Below are 19,128 nucleotides of genomic sequence, written 5' to 3'. Positions count from 1 at the left end.
AAATCTCACAGGTTAATTGATAATTTAGAATAAAGATTTTTAAAGTGTTTCCCCTCCCAAGCAGAAAATATATTATTAAAAAGAAATATTTAACCCATACTGTCCCTGTGAAGAATATTACTCAAACACAAATTTCTGAAATCCACTTCATTATCCCCTTACAGAAGTTATGCTGCACTTTAAGTTAACATTCTCTTATTAACTTGGGTTACTTTAGTATTTAGCACAAATCCTGAATTATGTGGTACTTAAGGTATCCAATGCTATACAGGCCATTTTTACGATGTAATGGCAGAATTGAGCAATGTTTTAAATTCCTTCTACTATATTTTTATTTATGCTTTGTGGACAGAGAATTGTCTTCTTCATAGCTATTTGGAACTTGCCAGGGATGAAAAAGCCCATGACAGTTTCAGAAAGAAACAATCCATAAAGGAAACTTCATCAGACTGGAAGTGAAACATTGTAGACATTCATCACTAACATTGCAACCTGACAATCTTAACTAATGGTAACATTTAATGCAAACTTGGGGCCTGATCCTGATAATCCTTACTCACATGAGGTCTAACTTGAAAGTAATGATTACTCATGTGAGTAAAGGTTTGAAAGATTTAATTATCCCACAAAGAAAAGATTGACAGGATAGAAATTAAAACTGTACAAAGACGGCCATGATTTTCAAAAGTAACTAATGATTTTGGTTGCCTCAATTTTGAGGTGCTTTATATTGTATTTTAATAAGGGCTTGATTTTTCAGAACGCCAGTGCTTAGGAAAATCAGAGATATCTAAAATCACTAATCACTTTTGAACTTCCTGGCCAAATACCTGTACACATGTAGATCACTAAAAAATAAACATGTATTTTTGGGAGGGGGAAACTAACTTCTAAAGTACAGAGATAAAGCAACTGCCTTGTCTATTTACTAATTCATATTTTAGGATACTGAACTAGGAGGAATGCAATAAAATCCTGTAAAAGCAGTGCACACAATGTGGCCCTAATAAAAAATATTCCAAATTATTCTCTGGCCTACTAACGATTTTTACAGCATGTAATTGAAACCAGATTACTTTTTAGCTTTACTCTTTTTTATCCCCCTCCAACATAAACAAAACTTTGTAGATATATTAAAATGGGAAAGAAATCATTGCATCCTTAAATAAAAATTTTACTTTAAACATTATTGTCAACTTTCAATTGCTGTTCCCAATCTTATAGTTAAAGTTATGTCCATTCTTCCATTAGAATTATTGTTAGGGGTTTCCAACTCAGCTAGAAAAATTGTTGCTTAGAGTTGAAATTTGGCATACAAAATTTCAGCCCAGGTGCTAGTTTTAAAAAAGAGTTGACAGTAACTGTGCTGATTTAATATAATTTTTGAGCATTATAATTTAGAAGTAAAATCCATGTTATGCATCATTTACAGGTAATTAGCACATAATATTACCTAACTGCTTTTGACACTAAACAAAATGTAAAATAACTAAGAGATTAAGTAGCTACTGTACAATCAAAGGCTTTCATAAAGATTTTTATTATGTACCTACATACAAATTTTCAAGATAGACCAATGGCGCCAAACCAACATATCAACTAAATTTATTTGAAATAAAATTCAAAGTGCATATTTAATGAGCTAGATGATAACATCTCCAGGAGAGCAATTACCAAATCTTGCCTAAATATATTTATTAGGGCTGTCAATTTATTAAAAATATTAATCACGATTAATCATGCTGTTAATAATAGAATACCTTTATTTAAATATTTTTGGGCATTTATTACATTTTCAAATATATCTATTTCAACTACAACACAGAATACAAAGTGTACAGTGCTCACTTTATATTTATTTTCATTACAAATATTTGCACTGTATTGTAAAGAAATTGTATTTTTCAATTCACCTAATACAAGTACTGTAGTGCAATCTCTTTATCATGAAAGTTGAACTTACAAATGTAGAATTATGTACAAAAAATAACTGCATTCAAAGATAAAACAATGTAAAACTTTAGAGCCTACAAGTCCACTCAGTCCTACTTCTTGTTCAGCCAATTGCTCAGACAAACAAGTTTGTTTACATTTGCAGGAGATAATGCTGCCCGCTTCTTGTTTACAATGTCACCTGCAAGTGAGAACAGGTGATCGTGTGGCAATGTTGTAGCCGGCGTTGCAAAGTATTTACGTACCAGATATGCTAAACATTCGTATGCCCTTTCATGCTTTGGCCACCATTCCAGAGGACATGCTTCCATGCTGATGACAAGTTCTACATATGGCAGAATGTGGGTAAAACAGAGCAGGAAACATACAATTCTCCCCCAAGGAGTTCATTCACAAATGTAATTAACACATTATTTTTTTAACGAGCATCATCAACATGGAAGCATGGCCTCTGGAATGGTAGCCAAAGCATGAAGGGGCATACAAATGTTTAGCATATCTGGTATGTAAATACCTTGCAAAGCTGGCTACAAAAGTGCCTGTTCTCACTTTCAATAGCAGGGCCGGCTCTAGGATTTTTGCTGCCCCAAGCAAAAACAATTTTGGCCGCCTCCCCCACCCCGTTTTTTAATTACCCCACCCCCGGCCCCGCCTCAACTCTGCCCCTTCCCCAAATCCCCAGCCCTGCCTCCTCCCCCCAGGCTCTCAAGCCTCGGAGAGAGGGGGAGAAGCAGCCACTCGGAGTCTCCCCCTCCCTCCCAGGCAGCAGCAGTGAAGGTGAGCTAGGGCGGCCGGGGCACATTTTTAGGGGCGGCAGGGGCAGCATTCTGGCGCCGGCCATGCCGCCCCTAAAAATGTGCCGCCCCAAGCACCAGCTTGTTTTGCTGGTGCCTAAAGCCGGCCCTGTTCAATAGCATTGTAAGCAGGCAGCATTATTTCCTGTAAATGTAAACACACTTGTTTCTCTTAGCAATTGGCTGAACGAGAAGTAGGCTCTGAAGTTTTACATTGTTATGTTTTTGAGTGCATTATATAACAAAAAAAATCTACATTTGTAGGTTGTACTTTCACGATAAAGAGATTCCACTACAGTACTTGTATGAGGTGAATTGAAAAATACTATTTCTTTTATCATTTTCACATCCGAAGAAGTGGGCTGTAGTCCACGAAAGCTTATGCTCTAATAAATTTGTTAGTCTCTAAGGTGCCACAAGTACTCCTGTTCTTCTTTTTGCGGATACAGACTAACACGGCTGCTACTCTGAAACAGTGCAAATATTAGTAATCAATAATAATATAAAGTGAGCACTGTACACTTTGTATTCTGTGTTGTAATTGAAATCAATATATTTGAAAATATAGAAAAACATCAAAAATATTTATTAAATTTCAATTAGTATTCTATTGTTTAGCAGTGCAATTAAAACTGAGATTAATCATGATTAATGTTTTGAGTTAATCGCGTGAGTTAACTGTGATTAATCGACAGCCCTAATATTTATTTTATTAAAATCAATAATGTGTTTCAAACCCTATCATGAGAGAGTTTTCTCTTTTTAAACAAAGGAGTACACCAATTTTAAGTTGGCTTTAAATAATAAGGGTGTGGTGAAAAAAAATCCACTCTTCATGTCATTTCAAATCTTATCTGAATCCTTATCTGAATCTACATCTTTTCTAAATGATCCATGCATTTTGCTCTTCCTTTCCTATTACGGGTTATTCACCTCAGCTGCTTTACCTAGCGCACCAAGGCTTTTTGGGTTCAATCTTAAAAACTATTCCAACTGCTCCAAGGGCCTGACTCCATACCCCTTGAAACTAATAAGGGGCTTTTACCATTAATGTCCATGTTCCTATAATTGTAGTTTATAATATAAAAGCTTCAGGTTTTCATTATGTTATTATTCACGTCACTGTATCTTATCTTCAAAACAGTGGGAATGAAAGACAAGCATGAGATACAACCCACTGCACTAGCAGTTGTCAGCTTCAACTCTAGTCATATGCATTGTATCAATGTTGCCTACTTCTTAGGCTACTCTGATACAAACTGGAAAAACAATAATGAGAATTAATACAATAGCATGGAAAGTAGAGTGACAAATTCTCTGACTGCACCTTTAAAATCTCACAGCTCAACAGATACAAATGCCAGTAGACTACATTTAGGAATGAGGTTTTGAAAGAGTTTTCAATACTCACAGCTCAGAGGCTGAGTTTCTCTTTAGATATAATCACTACCCCAGTGTACACTTAAAAACAGCTATTGTGACTAAATACTAAACTTCCTCAATAACACTGACCATTAAATAATTACAATTTATTATGTCTTTAAAGTGGGGGGAGGGGGAGAAAGAGTCCTTGCTGCATTAAGGTTACAAACAGAAAGCTCCCTTTGGGTGCTCCCGCCCAACTATTTCTCCCTAAATTCTCTGCTACATGGGGACGTTCACATGGGGAGCAGAAGAATTCCAGAGCAGATCAACAGGATTCGGAACAACTGTATTTTCAGGTGCTAGCGTAAATAGGAGATCTAAGCCAGATGTTCACCTCCTGCTGCAGGAGCCATGCGCTCTTTTAAAGGTTTTCCCTACTGAGCAATCTGTGGAGAACTATGATCTCCCATTTACAAAAACACCCTGTCTGGATTGTTGATAGTAAATACAATCCACATTGCAATTCACCAGGGGCCGTTTGTAGTACCAAAAGCGATCCCTTAGTGTGTGTGCGGGGTGGGGGGTTTATTTGTAATTGTTGGACCAGGCAAACCGTTCTTATTAATGTAGGCTGTTGGTACTGCTAAAATCAAAGAACGAAAATTAAAATGACTGGCTTCACTCTGAACAGCTGAAAGAAAACCGTGGCACTAGGTTGTGTGAACAGAATGACCTCGCAAAGTCTTCATGTAACAACTAGGCTGGGAGGGCGATAGGGAGGATTACACAGAGTCACAAAAAATCTCAATGCAACGTATAAAACTCGAATAAAGCATCTTCTACCTGAAGCAAATGAGATCCCAGCTCTTTAGCCACATTATCCAAGGGCCCTATTCTGCTCGGCTGGCCCCAGGCGTCGCCCAAACCTGGAAAGGAACCGACAAATCAGTTAGAAACTCGGGGATGGGAATGAGCCTCCGGGGCCGCGCGTGTCCCCGGTTCCCTTGGCTGCCCAGGGTGCGGGGCTGACCTGGCCGGGCCACGGGACACTAACACCAGCGCACGTCTCCCGGCGAGGACGTAGGTGGTCTTTTCTGCAGGCGAATCAGCGCCATGACCTTGGGGTTTAGGCTCGGGGCGAGCGGAGCCTGCGGGAGGCGCGCCCTGGCGGGGCCACACGTTCCTTCGCCTTCAAATGCCACTTTAGTTCAAATCCCGCCAAGTAACCCGACCCGGGCCCGTCCTAGCCAGGGCCCAACTGCGCCTGGTGATGGAAAGTCCCTGCGGTCCCACCGCTGTGAAAGCAGAGCTGCCGCGCCCTCCATGTCTCCCCACGCGACCCCAATGAGCCTGGGCTGGACTGTGACACGGACCCCAGGCTCTGGGGGGCCGACCCGGCAGCCTTCGCTCAGCCAAAAGCAATGAGGAGGGGCTGCAAGACTGAGCCCCGCGTTACTCTTCTCTGCAAATGCAACTGTTTAGATGATAGATAGATAGATAGATAGATAGATAGATAGATAGATAGATAGATAGATAGATAATGTGCCCAGGCAGACAAGAGCCTGGCTCCTTGTTATATGCACAAGCCCCACATCCGCGCCCTTTCTCTAGGGGGCTGTAACCGATGGAGCCCCTCAGGGCAGACCCCACCGCCGCGCTCGGAGAAGCCGAGCGGGAGGCTGAGCGCAGCCGCGGGGGGGTGTCACTGGCGCACATGAAGCTGCCCCAGGCCGCAGCCCGGGCGGTCAGTGTGACTGAGGCGCTTCGCTTGGAGCCGCGCAGCTCCAATGTCGCTTTCCCAGAGGCGCTGGCTGCAGGGCGGGCGATGGATTTAAAGACGGTGGGAAATCGCTGCTTCGGGCCCGAAGCTGCTGAGCGCCTCTTAACCCGCAGTTACCTACGGGGCTTGGTGAGGCTGAGCAAAGGGCCGGGCCGAGAAATCCCGCGGCTCGGCAGGGCCAGCAGCAGCCTCTGCCCTTCCTCGCTGCCCCTAGGAGCCCGGCCAAGCGCCCGGCTTCGGGGCCACACGCGGCTCTGCAAAGCGAGGGGCCTAGTTGCGGCTGAAGGCGGAGCCTGCGTTGCCCAGATGGACCTGACCGTCAAGAGCCCCCCGGCGAGGGTCTGTTCCCGGGAGCCGAGGCTCAGCCCTGGCGCCCAGCACGGAGCGTACAAAGCCCTGCGCGCCTTCGCCCGCCAGCTCCTGGCCCAGGCGGACTGGCAGGAGCGCAGCCTCGGGCTGCCCCTCCCGGCCCCCTGGCCAGCAGCGCCGGGTGTGGGTCGAGCGGACGCTGGACCCCGTGCGGCGGCGCAGCCTGGCTGGCAGAGCGAGGTGTCGCCATGAGCGGGTGCCTGGGTCCGGGTCCCGCTGTGCAAACCCCGCCGGGCTTGGGGGTGGAGCGTCAGGGGAAATGCACGTTCGCTTCAGTGACCTAGTGCTATGGGGGGGGGCGCTAAAAGGACTGTGGCACTCTGTGTGCGTGGCCCCGCTTGGCACCGATGGGAATAACGCCTGTGGGTGTTTCTCCGGTCATTTTACTTATGATGCACCCAGCATGATGCACACAGTACGACGCATGAACCTTATTCCCCGGCGCGAACAATAACGCGGCCGTCTAGCGAGGCACGGCGGCCAATGGCAGCTTGGGCACTTATCTCCCTCTGCAGCGCTCCCAGCTGGCGGCGCTAGAGAGCAGCTGCAAACACGCGCCCCGAGCAGGGGCTGGAGAGGTGGCTGTCCGGCTCACGCACTCCCTGCGGCCCAGTGACCCCCCATGGCCCCGGCAGACGCTGCACTCAGCCGCAATGCTCCCTGCGGCCTTGCCTGGCCATGCTGCTCGCACAAGCTAAGGTGAATTCACGACGTAGCCTCTCTGTAGCGGCTGGCCCCGCTCCACACACAGCCACTTGCAAGGGACACCCGTGTGTCAGGACTGCTACGGGCTGGGGCCGAGCTACCTCTATTACACTGAAGGAGACACACACAGACCTCAAATCAGATAGTGCTGTCGGGGCCCCTGCTCTCAGCGCGGCCTTCTCTTCTCTCCTCTCCCCTCCTCCGGGCAATTATGTGTCACTATTTATTGCTAAAGACTGGGCATGAAACGTCCTGGGTTTTCATTTGCTTTGCTTGACTGGCTGCAGGTGAAGCAGGCAAAGGCCTGGTCCAAACCCCAAGTCAAGGGGAGGCTCAGGACAGACAATGGAGGGAAGGGAGAGGGTGAGAAGGTCAGGATAAATCTAAACAGTTCTTAGGCAGTTGTTGTGCTGGTCTTACTGACCAATATTATCTCATTGTTTCCTTGTGCTATCCCAGCTGTCTGTATCCACCTTATACTTAGATTGTGAGCTCTTTGGAGCAGGGATTGTGTTTTTATTCTGGGTTTGTGCAGCGCCTAGCACAATGGGTCTTGGCCCCTGACTAGGGCTCCTAGAGACCCTACTAATACAAGTTAATACCAGTATTAATAAACAATGGTTCAAGGCATGACTGTGCTTATTCCACTTCCACTGACCTTCCTATAACTCAGTCATTCTTCTGCTACTCGGATGCTAAGGAGCCATATCAATAATTCAATGTATCCAGAGTCAGTCCCAAAGGTATGTCTTCTTTGAACATCCACATTAGCCATCAGAGTTGCCTGAGTGTATGCTTCCGTAAATTGAATGACAGAAGAATTTTACCTCTACAGGCTATTTATTTTTGCTTTGGGGTATCTGTCTATATTTTGATGTTTGCCTATATTGTGAAATTGTATTTTTTAATAAATAGAGCTTCCATTTATCTACTGCTATCCTCTATTTCTCTCAGGCACTTTACAGACGTTTACAAATTCCACTGCTACATAAGCTATTCCCATCTTTCTCTGCTGAAATGCAGCTTTCTCTTGAGTGGAGAGTATCTGTTGTATAAAGGAGCACAAAAAGGTGATTTTTCCTTGGCAAAATGATGCTAAATTAAAGCGTTAGTAGTTATCTTGTTGCTACACAAACTGCCCTTTTTAATAGTGCAAATGATAAAGTCACCTTGAGCCAATCAAACTCACTCACTCATAACGTTACAGATACATTTTTTTAAAACTACTCTTATGACTAAGCAGTCTCCTGCCACTGAAGTACAAAGCAGGTTTGTTCTTTAAGCCAGTCATACAGAGGATTTTCAATAATGGTATATAAACAACTGTCATTCCAATATACCAATACCTAGCGGTATATTTGATTGTATCATTTGGTATTACAGTTACAGTTTTAGCAATATCGTGTCAGTATTTCCACTATTTTTATCGGAGCCTTCTAGCGCAGACTCGCTATTAACATAAAATCTCTCTCCAGCAGGATTTTTTTCTTTTCGAAATTTAAAATCGGTTTAGCCATTTCAAAATTATATCAAATTTGAATACAGTTAGTGGATTGGTTGATATTTTCCCTTGTTTTAAAGTGATTTCATCAGTCGATAAAATATTTTCTCAGAATATTATTTTCAAAGGTGGGAATAAAGCGAATACAACCTTAAACTCTGAAAAACGGACCGCTGCACATTAACGGCTCTTCCTAGAGACATGCTGCTGAGTTTGTAGGTGAGTGGTGCATATGGATGCAATAAACTCAAAGGAGCTATTCCTGACTAACCAGTAAACACTGTACACTTCACTCAGTAGGCTGGACCTAGCCAGGGAAGTTGCTGGGACAAAGTAAGCATTCTGTAAATTGCTGAAATGTGATTACTTAATAGACCCGAATGGTTCCAAATCACTAGCTTGTAGACTGGTTTTAAAGAGCCGGATGGACTAGAATGGTTTCAAATGAGTCATTGTGAAGGACGCGTTTAAGATGTATCTTGTATATTTACCTGTGAGAAAGCTGAGCAGCTGAAGGATTTTTTTTTCTGGCAAATATTTAACATTTGAACAACAATCAAGGGGTGCGAAATTGTTCCGCATTCAATTTTAAATGTATGGGATTACCTCTATCAATTAAGGTCAGACATTTATCTAGAGCGAGACAGGTTCACAAAGCCAAGAAATTCCAATCCAGACTGAATTCCAGAGTCTGACATTCCTGTGCCACAAACTGAACCCGAAAGTAGTCTATTATCCAGCAGGGGAAGCAAATGGTGAAGCAGACTGTCATAGAGAAAATATCTAGCTTTTTTTGAAAACTACGCTGTGTTGCCCTTGTTCTGGAGGTCTGAGTTCTGACTTGCTTCTCCAAAGCTCCTTTATACAGCCACACAGCCATGTTGGGGACAAGTGGCATCATCTCTTTGTAAATGTTAACTAAAGGGCTCTCTTCACTTTCTCGTTGATCTTAATCGTGGTTCTCCTGCATTCTTTTCTCATTTTAATCGAGGTGTGCTGGGAATGCAGTGCGATTGAGTGTCCCTCCAGTACCTAGCACATTGGAGCTTCAGTTTTGATTGGGCCTTTGCGCCTACTACCCCAAGACAACTATAAGTAACAACTCGTGGTTCTGTTTCTCTCCCACACATTGAAGATTTTCTTTAGCCGGGGCGTCTAGGCAACTGTCAGTTCTACGGTGACTGTTTTCGACGGAGAGGCAAAAAATTATATGGCAGGGCATTTGAAAGTGGAGAAACTCCACGGCGTCTGATTCTCATGTTAGAATGCTCCCTCTCTTTTATTACTAAATATGGACACGATTCTCTCCCTTAATCTGACATCTCAAACTTTGTCAAGACATCTTAATATTCACCTCGTGGCATTTCTCAGTCTTCAGAGGGAAAAAATGGGTTACATTGTAACAAAATCTGGAAGCATTTTAGGTAAATAAAAGGTAAAAAAAAAAACAGTAGCTTTTCTGTTTGGAAATCTGCTAAAACAATTACTTATCAGTAATGTCGTATGTAAGTATCAGATTGCCCTGTAATTTGGAGTATTTCCTTTGTGTCTCTACCCTATTGTGCTCCCACTCCCCTTTAGTGCACGATCCTGCGCGTTATTCAATAGCCATAATTCAAAGGAACCTGGGTCAACTACAAACATTGGGATTTCATTGCTCCGTCTCCGGGGGGAATTTAACCGGCTATGGGGCAAACAGCTTATGAAGAAGAGAGGCACGTTGCAAATTATACAAAAGGCAGGAGAGCGGCAAACCAGGCAACACCACCCGTCTGCAAGAGTCAAAAAAGGAGGTGCCCCCCCGGGTTCCTTTCCCCCTGTATTGGAGACGCTGATGGTGACCCTAATAATTCAGCAGTGAGGTTTCTTATAGTCACAACACAGACACACACATACATATACTCCAACAGAGACCTAACCCGATCCCGCAGTTCTCAAAGGAAAAATTCTCACTGAAGCTATTGTGGCACTTGGGACCCATCCCTGAAGTCAATGATAAGTCCCTTTGATTTCTTTGGTGGGCAAGATCGGGCCTAGTCCCACACCGACACTATTCTCACTCACGAACACGTGAGATAGCTGCAGGTGCCCTGATCAAATCGGGTTGTAGATCGGTACACACGGCTTTGGAGACGTATTTCTCACCTCTGAAAACTAGCGCTGCTAGTCAACCGCAACTCGTGGGGCTCTGAAATTTCAGCAATTGTGTCCCCTCCTGTTGAAATACTGTCTGCACACTCACCTTAACTCTACTGAGAGGTTACACTAATGGGGTAGGGGGAAACTATCTTGACTTTCTGGCACATAAATTATCACAGCACTAGACAAAATTAGATCGACAGCGTCCTTCAATAGCGGTCTTACATTTGTTGTGTTTTGGAGGTGGCTAGAACCGGGCCGATTGAGAGGAAAGGACAGAACTTTGTCTAGGACTAGCAGACTCCTGTTCAGGTTGGGGATCGGAACTCTACGTATATAGAACTAATTATTTGAGATCTATTAAAGATGTATTAAGAGATCCACTTGTTTTCTATTTGTATTTTTAAGTCGCGTTTTGGAAATATTAGTGCGGTCGGGGTTAAGATTTCTCGAGAAAAAAATGTTTAAAAACCAAGCCCAAACCGACTGTTCTATTGGAGCCAACAAAATTAGATCACAGACTCAACCCCACGCCAAATCACAAACAGGAGCGAGAGAAAAACCCTCCTGTAATGACAGTATTTAGACGCATTTAGTGTGGCGAGATATTTGAAAGTCTCACTCACGACAAGGGACAAATAGACAAATCACAGTTTATAATTATCATTTGCAGATGATCGTGCCATCTAGATTTATTCTAGGAGGAAACTGAAATGCGTCTTGCCGCTGATGTGAAAAGTCCAGCTGCTAAGAAATGATGGAGAAGATTATTAAAATCCCTGTTTTATTCTAATCTGCTCCCGATTCCCAAATCTTTCTTGCAAGCAGCCCATATACCTGTGACTGCTTGCTAGTTATGTATGCCGCCAACATTCCGGTGATCTCTAAATGCCACCGATTTACATTTAGAGCAAGCCTCAAAGGAAGCCCTAATGCCGTCTTTTATTTTAATAAACCCTTTAATACCATCAACTACTATTAGCTGTTATTAAAATAGGCACACACGGCTTTATGAATGGCTCACTCTCAGCATTGTTTGTAGCCTTTAAAGCGAATGTTAAACCTCGCAGATGTACAGTAAAAGACTGAGCTGAAACTGTTGTAATTCAACCTGTGTTATATTCCCGGCTCTATTTTAAATACACCGAGGACAAGAACATATTTATATGCCCTTTAAAGAATTATTAAAACGTCTATTCATAGGAATAAGTAATAGATCCCAGATTGTACTATTAAGACATGATGCCAAGCACAGAAATAAAAGAAAAAGTCACAATATCTCCCAGGCTTTTGTTTTGTTTTTAGGTAGTGGTGGGAATAGTATACGCTACATTTTTTAGTCACTTATTAAGCAGCTCATTCCTTTTGGTTTAATCATTAATAAATGCGCAGTGTTAAAGCTAGTTCTAGAAAATACGTGGAGTCACAATTTAACCTCAGCGCCATAACCTGGTGGATGGGATCTTTTCAACTCAACAATAGTCCTCACTCTCCCCCCCCCCATTTGTTCATTTGTGGAAAAACATATTGACAGCCAAGCACCAAAAATATCTCGTAGTATTTTTTTGTTCTGCAGCAATAAATGTCTTGGCAAAATATCAAAACGCTACAGAGGATGAAGCTACAGAGTTTGAGTGTCGGGATATACGCTATGTTTTTATCGCCTGGATTTTAAGTCAGAATGTGAAGGTCAGAGCAAATCGACACGGAAAAAAATACTATACCGAAGCACGAAATTATACCCCACAAGACTAGCACTTTGGGAGAGCAAAAGAGGTTTAATGTAACTCTCCTTTCACGCTCACGTCGGTGGGCCTGTTCCGGATCCTCCCGCAAGGAGTTCTGTGGGCCCAGATTAAACTGTGCATCTTCTAAACATACAGTAACTGGTTGGATGGGAAATCTGATTGCCTCAAGCCCCGAAGTCTAGGGGAGCATAGGGATGCCCACTGCCGCGGACACCTTTTAAAATGTATGAAAAATTGTCTACACTACGTGCCAGGGCGTATTTAAACCGTTAACTATCAAGGCTTTTAAAACCCTACCCTTTTTCCTGGCCTATTCAGGGCTGGAAGCAAGTTTCATAGCAGGACAATAATTCGAATCAAATGTAGCAGAAATTCGATGGTTTAGCAGCTAGGTTGCAGTCTCTTCCCCTCAGATCCTCCCCTCACCCCCCCCCCCAGCCTACCCCAGCTTAAAGAAACAAAACTGGCTCAGTGTTATCACGAAGATGATAATTCAGTCGTAAAAGTGAATGTTTACACACATTGGAGAATAGTGGTAGTGCACTTTTCCTCTTGTATTTACAATGTAATTATATATCTCAACATAGGTTATTTTAGATTTGATTCACCTTTTAGAAATTTTGGCACAATAAAAGGAATCTGGTTTCTAGCCAGGACATAGGCTGGAATGTTGGAGGCATACGATTTCCTCTGGGCCAAATTCTGCTCCCATTGATGTGACTAGCAAATTCCCATGGACTTCGATGAGAGGCGGATTTGGCCCTAAAGGTGTCTTGGTTGTCTGTCATGCGCGGATTAAAAAAATCACATCAAGTACAGTTTGCAGCCATGTGCCTTATATTTGTCTTGGAGACACATGATCGCTGATGGGCACATTGAGTCACTAGACATCTGCAAAACCTTGAAGTAATTTTCTGTTACAAGAGAGTTTAAAATACTGACTGCAGACACATCATCTATTTCTCTCAAAAAACCAAGATCTCAGCAAAATATTGTATAGCAGAAAATATGCACGATGGCTCTTTCGGAGATCAAAAAATGATAGCTCTCCAGGCTCTGTTTCACTTTGGGGCACTGATCCCAGACTGCACTTGTCTGTAACACTAAATCTAAAAAGTTGTTATTTCTATTCTGCTGACTAAGGCCACTAAATAATGCCATTTGGGAAAATATCAGGGGAAGGGGGAGACGTTCATTATAATTTCCTATAAAAACCAAATTCAGAAACATCAGCTCTTTCCTGAGGAAAGATACCCAACTATGAAGGGAGTTATTGATAGTGAAAGGAATTATGACCCGACCACTTCCCCACAAATTGTCTGGCAGAGAGTAGCTCCCAGCTTGAAACTTTCCAAAGCTGAACCAATTTATTAATGGGCATGGCTGAAATAATGTAGTTACCACTTTCCAACAACTCTCCCCGTATGAGTTTAAAAAATATATTTAGAAACACAGGAGTAAATTATTTACTTCGTCTTTCATATACTGTTCTCGGTGTTCTGGTTTTTCAATATATTTACGCAGTATTTATGGCAAAAGAATACGTTTGTCATATGTATTTTAAAAATTACTCTTAAGCATGTGAGGAGTGCAGAAGCACACAGTCATTTGGTCTGAAGAGAATTTACACATAAGACACTGCCATCCTGGGTATATAAACTCGCGAGGCTTTCATCCTCTGTTTTTTTAAGTGTTCTTTGAGCATTGCAATTGTTCGTTGACACAGTTTGTTCAATAGGAGAGTTTTGTCTGGGAAACTTGTAATATAACGCTGTCCAGAGAAGTCTCAACATATGTATTTCTAAATATGTAATTCACTTATTTTGGAGAAAAAACTTGCGATCAAAAATTGGGAACCCCCTCCCGAAATTACTATAAGATATTTCTTAATCGGAACTTTTATAATGACTTAAATTTTCGAAAATCATTAGAATATACCAAAGCACTGGGATGTTTTATTACTATTAGAACTGTAAATTTCTTTATTTTATATGTTTTATAGAACTCTTTCGGTTAAAAAGAATTATTGATTTTATGTAATAATAAGTAATCATTGCTCATAATTATTGACGTAGCTGATAAAGATTTTCTCGTTTTTAATTTGTAACCCTTTCATAAGCTCCTTAGAAACTAAGATGAATAACAAACTTTTCATTCTGGAATGCTAATTGTTCCTCCCCTCCCCCATCATCTGTCCAGACAGGCCAAACAAATCACAAAGGAAGAGATTTGGGTTTATTTAACCATCTAGAGAATATTAACCAGCATTTAATTTCATTTCTCTCATCCAGTTTAGTGATCACACAACATGACATATTACAAACGGCCCCACACAATGTATGTCAGTTGGCCACTTCCGCTTAGTGAAAGAAACATCTGAAGTGTGTACTTGTTTGGGGGGAAGGGGTTTGTGTGTGTGTGTGTGTGTGTGTGTGTGTATGGGATTGAGAAGGGGTTGGTATTTTTTGGATTCAGTGTTTGGTTTAAAAAAGTCCGAGGGGAAAATCTCAAGTTTTATGTGCATTGCTCGCTCTCCCTTTAAAAGACAGGGTGTTTAAGGCTCAGTCGAGCAGACTGGGGTCTGCACGCACGCGAGAGCCAAAGGGCCAGATTCGGATCCCTTTATCCAAGTTGAATAGGCCTGCATATCCCATTGAAACCAATGGCGCTCGCTATGGAGGAAGGCGCTGGTCAGTGGGAGTAGGGGACCATACTGCCTCGCACTACGATCTTTGCCCGGATCTCTCATTTCGCAGCAGATTTTCAATTGCATTGAAAAAGGCCGCGTCTTACAGTCCCGGCTCAAGCAAAGCCTCCCTTTGCAAAAAAAAAAAAAAAAGTCCTACTGGGGATTTGGTCCGAGTTAGGGTCCTCCCCGGCGCTTGCAGAAGCGGGGCATGATCATTAACAACCAAAGATGAAATCTTGAACCTGTAGCTCGTTTACAAAAGAGGGTTTATTAGTCTACTTACGGATGCGAATTTTATGACACTTTTTTTACAGCTAATTTCGCAGCCAGCCCCGTTCTGTGCGCCGATTCATTCCAATGTTTAAAGGGTTTGGCGTGGGTGCAAAAGACGCGGGCGAGGCTAGAAATGCTGAGCTCTGTTGGATCCCTGCAGGCAGGTGGACTGGGCAGCGTTTAAAGACCATACAGCTCGGTAAATGCTGCGTTTTCAGAAACACACACCCGCCGGGAATACCCCCGGCCCCCCAGGAGAATGAAAACAATTTCCCATGCAATTAGTAACGGGCGGAGGCAGGGGGGAGGCTTCTAGCAGATGTCCGCAGCGCTATGTAACTAATGATATCTTCCCGCTGACAAATGGACTCCAGACTGATGCACCATGCCACGCCGGCCCACCTAACGCAACCCGTTCTATTTATCAGTTCGGGACGCGCTGACATTTCGCTGCTGTTTGTTTGGGGTTGAGAGCAGAGCCCCGGCTGCTGCATGACCAGTACGTTGAGGGACAGAGCGAGAAGCAAAATCAAAATAATCTCAGAGAGGGGACGACGCTTTAAAACTGTTAGCACAATGCATGCGCGCTACAAGTATAGTCGCGCTGCAAGTGAGCAGACAATGTGTGTGGCAGAGCGTAAACTAAGCCCAAGTAATGCCCTGTGTGTTCAGTGGTATGTCTAGTTCTTTTGGTACCAATTTTTATACACTCTGGGCCGGTTGGAGATTATGTTTGGGTTTTTTTTTAAATCACACCTGCAAGTTCATTGATATTAATTATATTATATTTATATTATTCGCACGTATTTTAAATAGGTTCCTTTGTTGTGGTGTCCGTTTTATTAGAGTTATTCTCAGAAATCTGTGCCACTCTCACGAAGTTTTCTGTCTCTATCTCTTGCAAGTGAGTTGCATGTGAATTTGTGCTCTCCTATTTTCCACATGGCCCATCCCCCAAATCTTCAGGCTTTCTCGCTCCAATGGGAGAGAGTGAAGATAAAACACCAACTTGTCCCTAGTATTATCCAAAGGTATTCTTGGTTCTAGGCCTCGTCAACGACATGCCTGACCTGCTGGTTGTAGGCTGGATCCCCTCCCCCCCATTCTGCTCTAGGTCTGGTCTCTACACTTTCTATTATCGCGTCCTAAATTAGGGAAATAATTTTAAGCAGCTCTAACCGCCCCCACACACAGGGAAAGAAAGAAAACAAAATCACAGAATGTACCACGCACAGATCTTCCTTGGTGTTTAGTCAGCTGCCTGGCACCATTTCCCCAAGATCTAAGCAACCTCATTGCCCTGGGTTAGAGAACTCTGCTTCTTTCCTCCTCCCGGTTCTGTCGGACTCAGCGCACCGCAACACGACCTACAAATATTCCCGTTCCAAACTCTGGGGTATTATTTGAGCTTTAAAATAAGCCTGATGAATACGACTAAACTCATGGCGACTGGCCCCCTGCCTGCTTAGCACCTTGGGCACAGGCTACAATTGGAAATACAATTCACAGAGACGGCCTGGAGTGTGCGTGGGGAGGGGTGGCTATTTATAAACAGTCACTGTCTTCAAGGACAGACAGCAACTATTTCAATGACTGTCACGGCTCATTCCGACCCCTTGCACCCTCGAAACGCAGATGATGGTAACTGCTAAGAAACTGCACTCAATATGTGCTGTCCCCCCACCGCCGCCCTGCAAAGCCCCTGCCTTAGACTCCTGCCTTATGAGAAGCAGCAGGTGCCCCGGAAGCAGCCGAGGGATTTACCTTCTGGGAAGACAGCTCGCATTTTCAGGTAGCTGGTGGTGAGGCGGATGATGGAGGCCTTGTCCAGCTGGGAGGTGATAGCTGAAGGCAGAGGCAGCAACTTGGCCAGTTCGTAGAATTCTCCATTTTCTTTTTCCCTTCTAGTCTTCGCAGCATTCTTGGACTTTTCCTTCATGGCGGCTATTGCACGGCAATGAGGAGGATGGCACTGGCATATTAGACCCGATCCTTCCGGATTGCTGCGAGCATGGACTTTGACTTTATCGTTAATATTATTTTCTTCGTAAAAAAAACAGAATAAAAATCAGCACATGAGAAGGGCGAGACCAGAGTGGGAAACCACCTCTGTGCCACAAGCCGCAGCAGGTCAGGAGAATGCAGTTCTGGGCTGACTCTGCAATGCAAATATCTTGCACTTGGAAAGCAGAGACTGAAAGATCTACATGGACCAGGACCGTGGCTGCAGCAGGAAATGGCTCTTCTCGTTCACAGGGAGCATATCCCCCCCTTTTTTTTCTTTGTTTAGCGAATGATTTCCTGCTCTATGGAATTCTCCCCCCTCCGAAAAACAAAGCCTTCAAGCAACCGCTCAGCAGAAAATCATTGTACTAGGTAGTCTGCAATGTTTTTTTTTTAAAGGTAGTTGTTCTCTAATGAACTAATGCAAAGGGATCTGGTCCTAGAGCCCAAGGTGCAGAGGAGAAGACAAGCTGGAAAGGCAGCCCAGCCATAAAATGAAAGTCAAAGCCGGTGAGGAGGGAGCTGCTGGTAGGCTTGCTCTAAAACCACAGGCTCGCTTTTCCTTCACACATTTCCCTCTGAATGAGATCTAGGAGAGCGACCGCTTGTCTTGCAACCAGTGCTGGAGAAATATGCTTTCACAGTACACGTATGTATCAAACTGTGTGTATTTTAGACCACAAGTGCAGAACTTGCCTGCAATTTTGCCTAGCACAATCCCCGTTCACCTCTCATCTGAGATTCGGGGAATACTGTCTGCAGCAGCCAAGCGGATTTCGCTGCTCCAGCCCGTGTTCTAAATCCGGTTCTCCTAAACAGTTACATTAAAGGATCCATTTTCCTCCAGGCCAACGTCACTTCAGTGCTGTCACTGTCCAAACAAGTCCAAGGCAATTCGTTAAAAAAAAAGGTTTTATATTATAAAGAGAGATTTTTATTATTTGACACGTATTGAAAAAAAATAAAAAAACTGGTGCGAAGCGAGAGCTAGTTCACATTGACATGCGACTAGAGAAAGGACTCTACCTTACAGGAGAAATAAGGGTTTGCTATTTCACCTTCCAAGAGCTGACAGCCGCATTCTCCAAGCGCACCACACAGCAGCGATCGGAGGCAAGTCCCCCACTCTCACAAAGCCTAACTTCGGTGCTCCCACGCACGGAAACACTAATGTCTTCCTCCTTCTCCTCCTCTTTGCCAGGAATAGCCAGAGGCTCTGGAGTGGAACCTTCAGTTAATTCGCTAGTGAAGGCTGGAGCAAGCGAGAAGCGCCTCGAGAGGGGAGGGGATAAATGTGCCCCGTGACGTGTCCGCCGGTGCAGCAGCGCCTTCGGTAGGACCCAAAGACAGAGGCGCAAGGCAAGGACCGCAATTAGCACTTGCAATGGAAAAGGAGGCGGCGGGGGTGAACTGGAGGGGGTGTGGTTGTTGGAACAGTCTCCGGCTGGTGCTCCGGATCTCACCAACTCAGCCTGTATTACACACCCGCATCTACAGCCAGACACAGAGAGACCCACAGATCCTCACACATTTCTGCGGTGGTCTGGCATTTTGAACGTATTATAAATAGCGCGGTTTAAAATAAGGTGGTGGGAGATACGTGCTAATATCCGAGACTTTGAGCTACACAACAATGCGATAGCCAGGAGGCTGGGAGAGAAACTGGTTGAAAGGACCTACAGAGCGGGGGCTGGGCTAGAGTCTCCCTCATCTCACACACCATCCAAACCTCCTCCTGCCATTGTCCTTGGCACATCTGAGCACTCCGGCTCCATAGTGCGCGCGTACACACACACACACACACACAC

General features: G+C 43.9%; 1 protein-coding gene across 3 annotated transcripts in view; it reads right to left on the bottom strand.

Moving 5' to 3' along the window:
- SIM2 (SIM bHLH transcription factor 2) overlaps positions 1-18,574 on the bottom strand; it is a 72,695-nt gene extending 54,121 nt beyond the window's left edge. For 2 of the 3 annotated variants that reach the window (XM_042855817.2, XM_065590343.1), the window contains exons 1-2: positions 17,081-18,574; positions 4,956-5,038 (exon numbers count right to left, since the gene is read on the bottom strand). In XM_042855817.2, coding sequence (XP_042711751.2) covers positions 4,956-5,038; positions 17,081-17,255 — 258 coding nt within the window. In that variant the 5' untranslated portion in view covers positions 17,256-18,574. Of the gene's footprint in view, positions 1-4,955; positions 5,039-7,098; positions 7,168-17,080 lie in introns of those variants that run through there. The other variant, XM_065590340.1, reaches the window with a different exon arrangement.
- Between the last annotated feature and the right edge of the window lie 554 nt (positions 18,575-19,128).

This window comes from Chrysemys picta, chromosome 1 (genome assembly GCF_011386835.1).
Source record: "Chrysemys picta bellii isolate R12L10 chromosome 1, ASM1138683v2, whole genome shotgun sequence".
In the NCBI taxonomy this organism is placed as follows: domain Eukaryota; kingdom Metazoa; phylum Chordata; order Testudines; family Emydidae; genus Chrysemys; species Chrysemys picta.
Note: the sequence above shows the minus strand (reverse complement) of the source record. Positions and strands in the feature narration are given on the sequence as shown.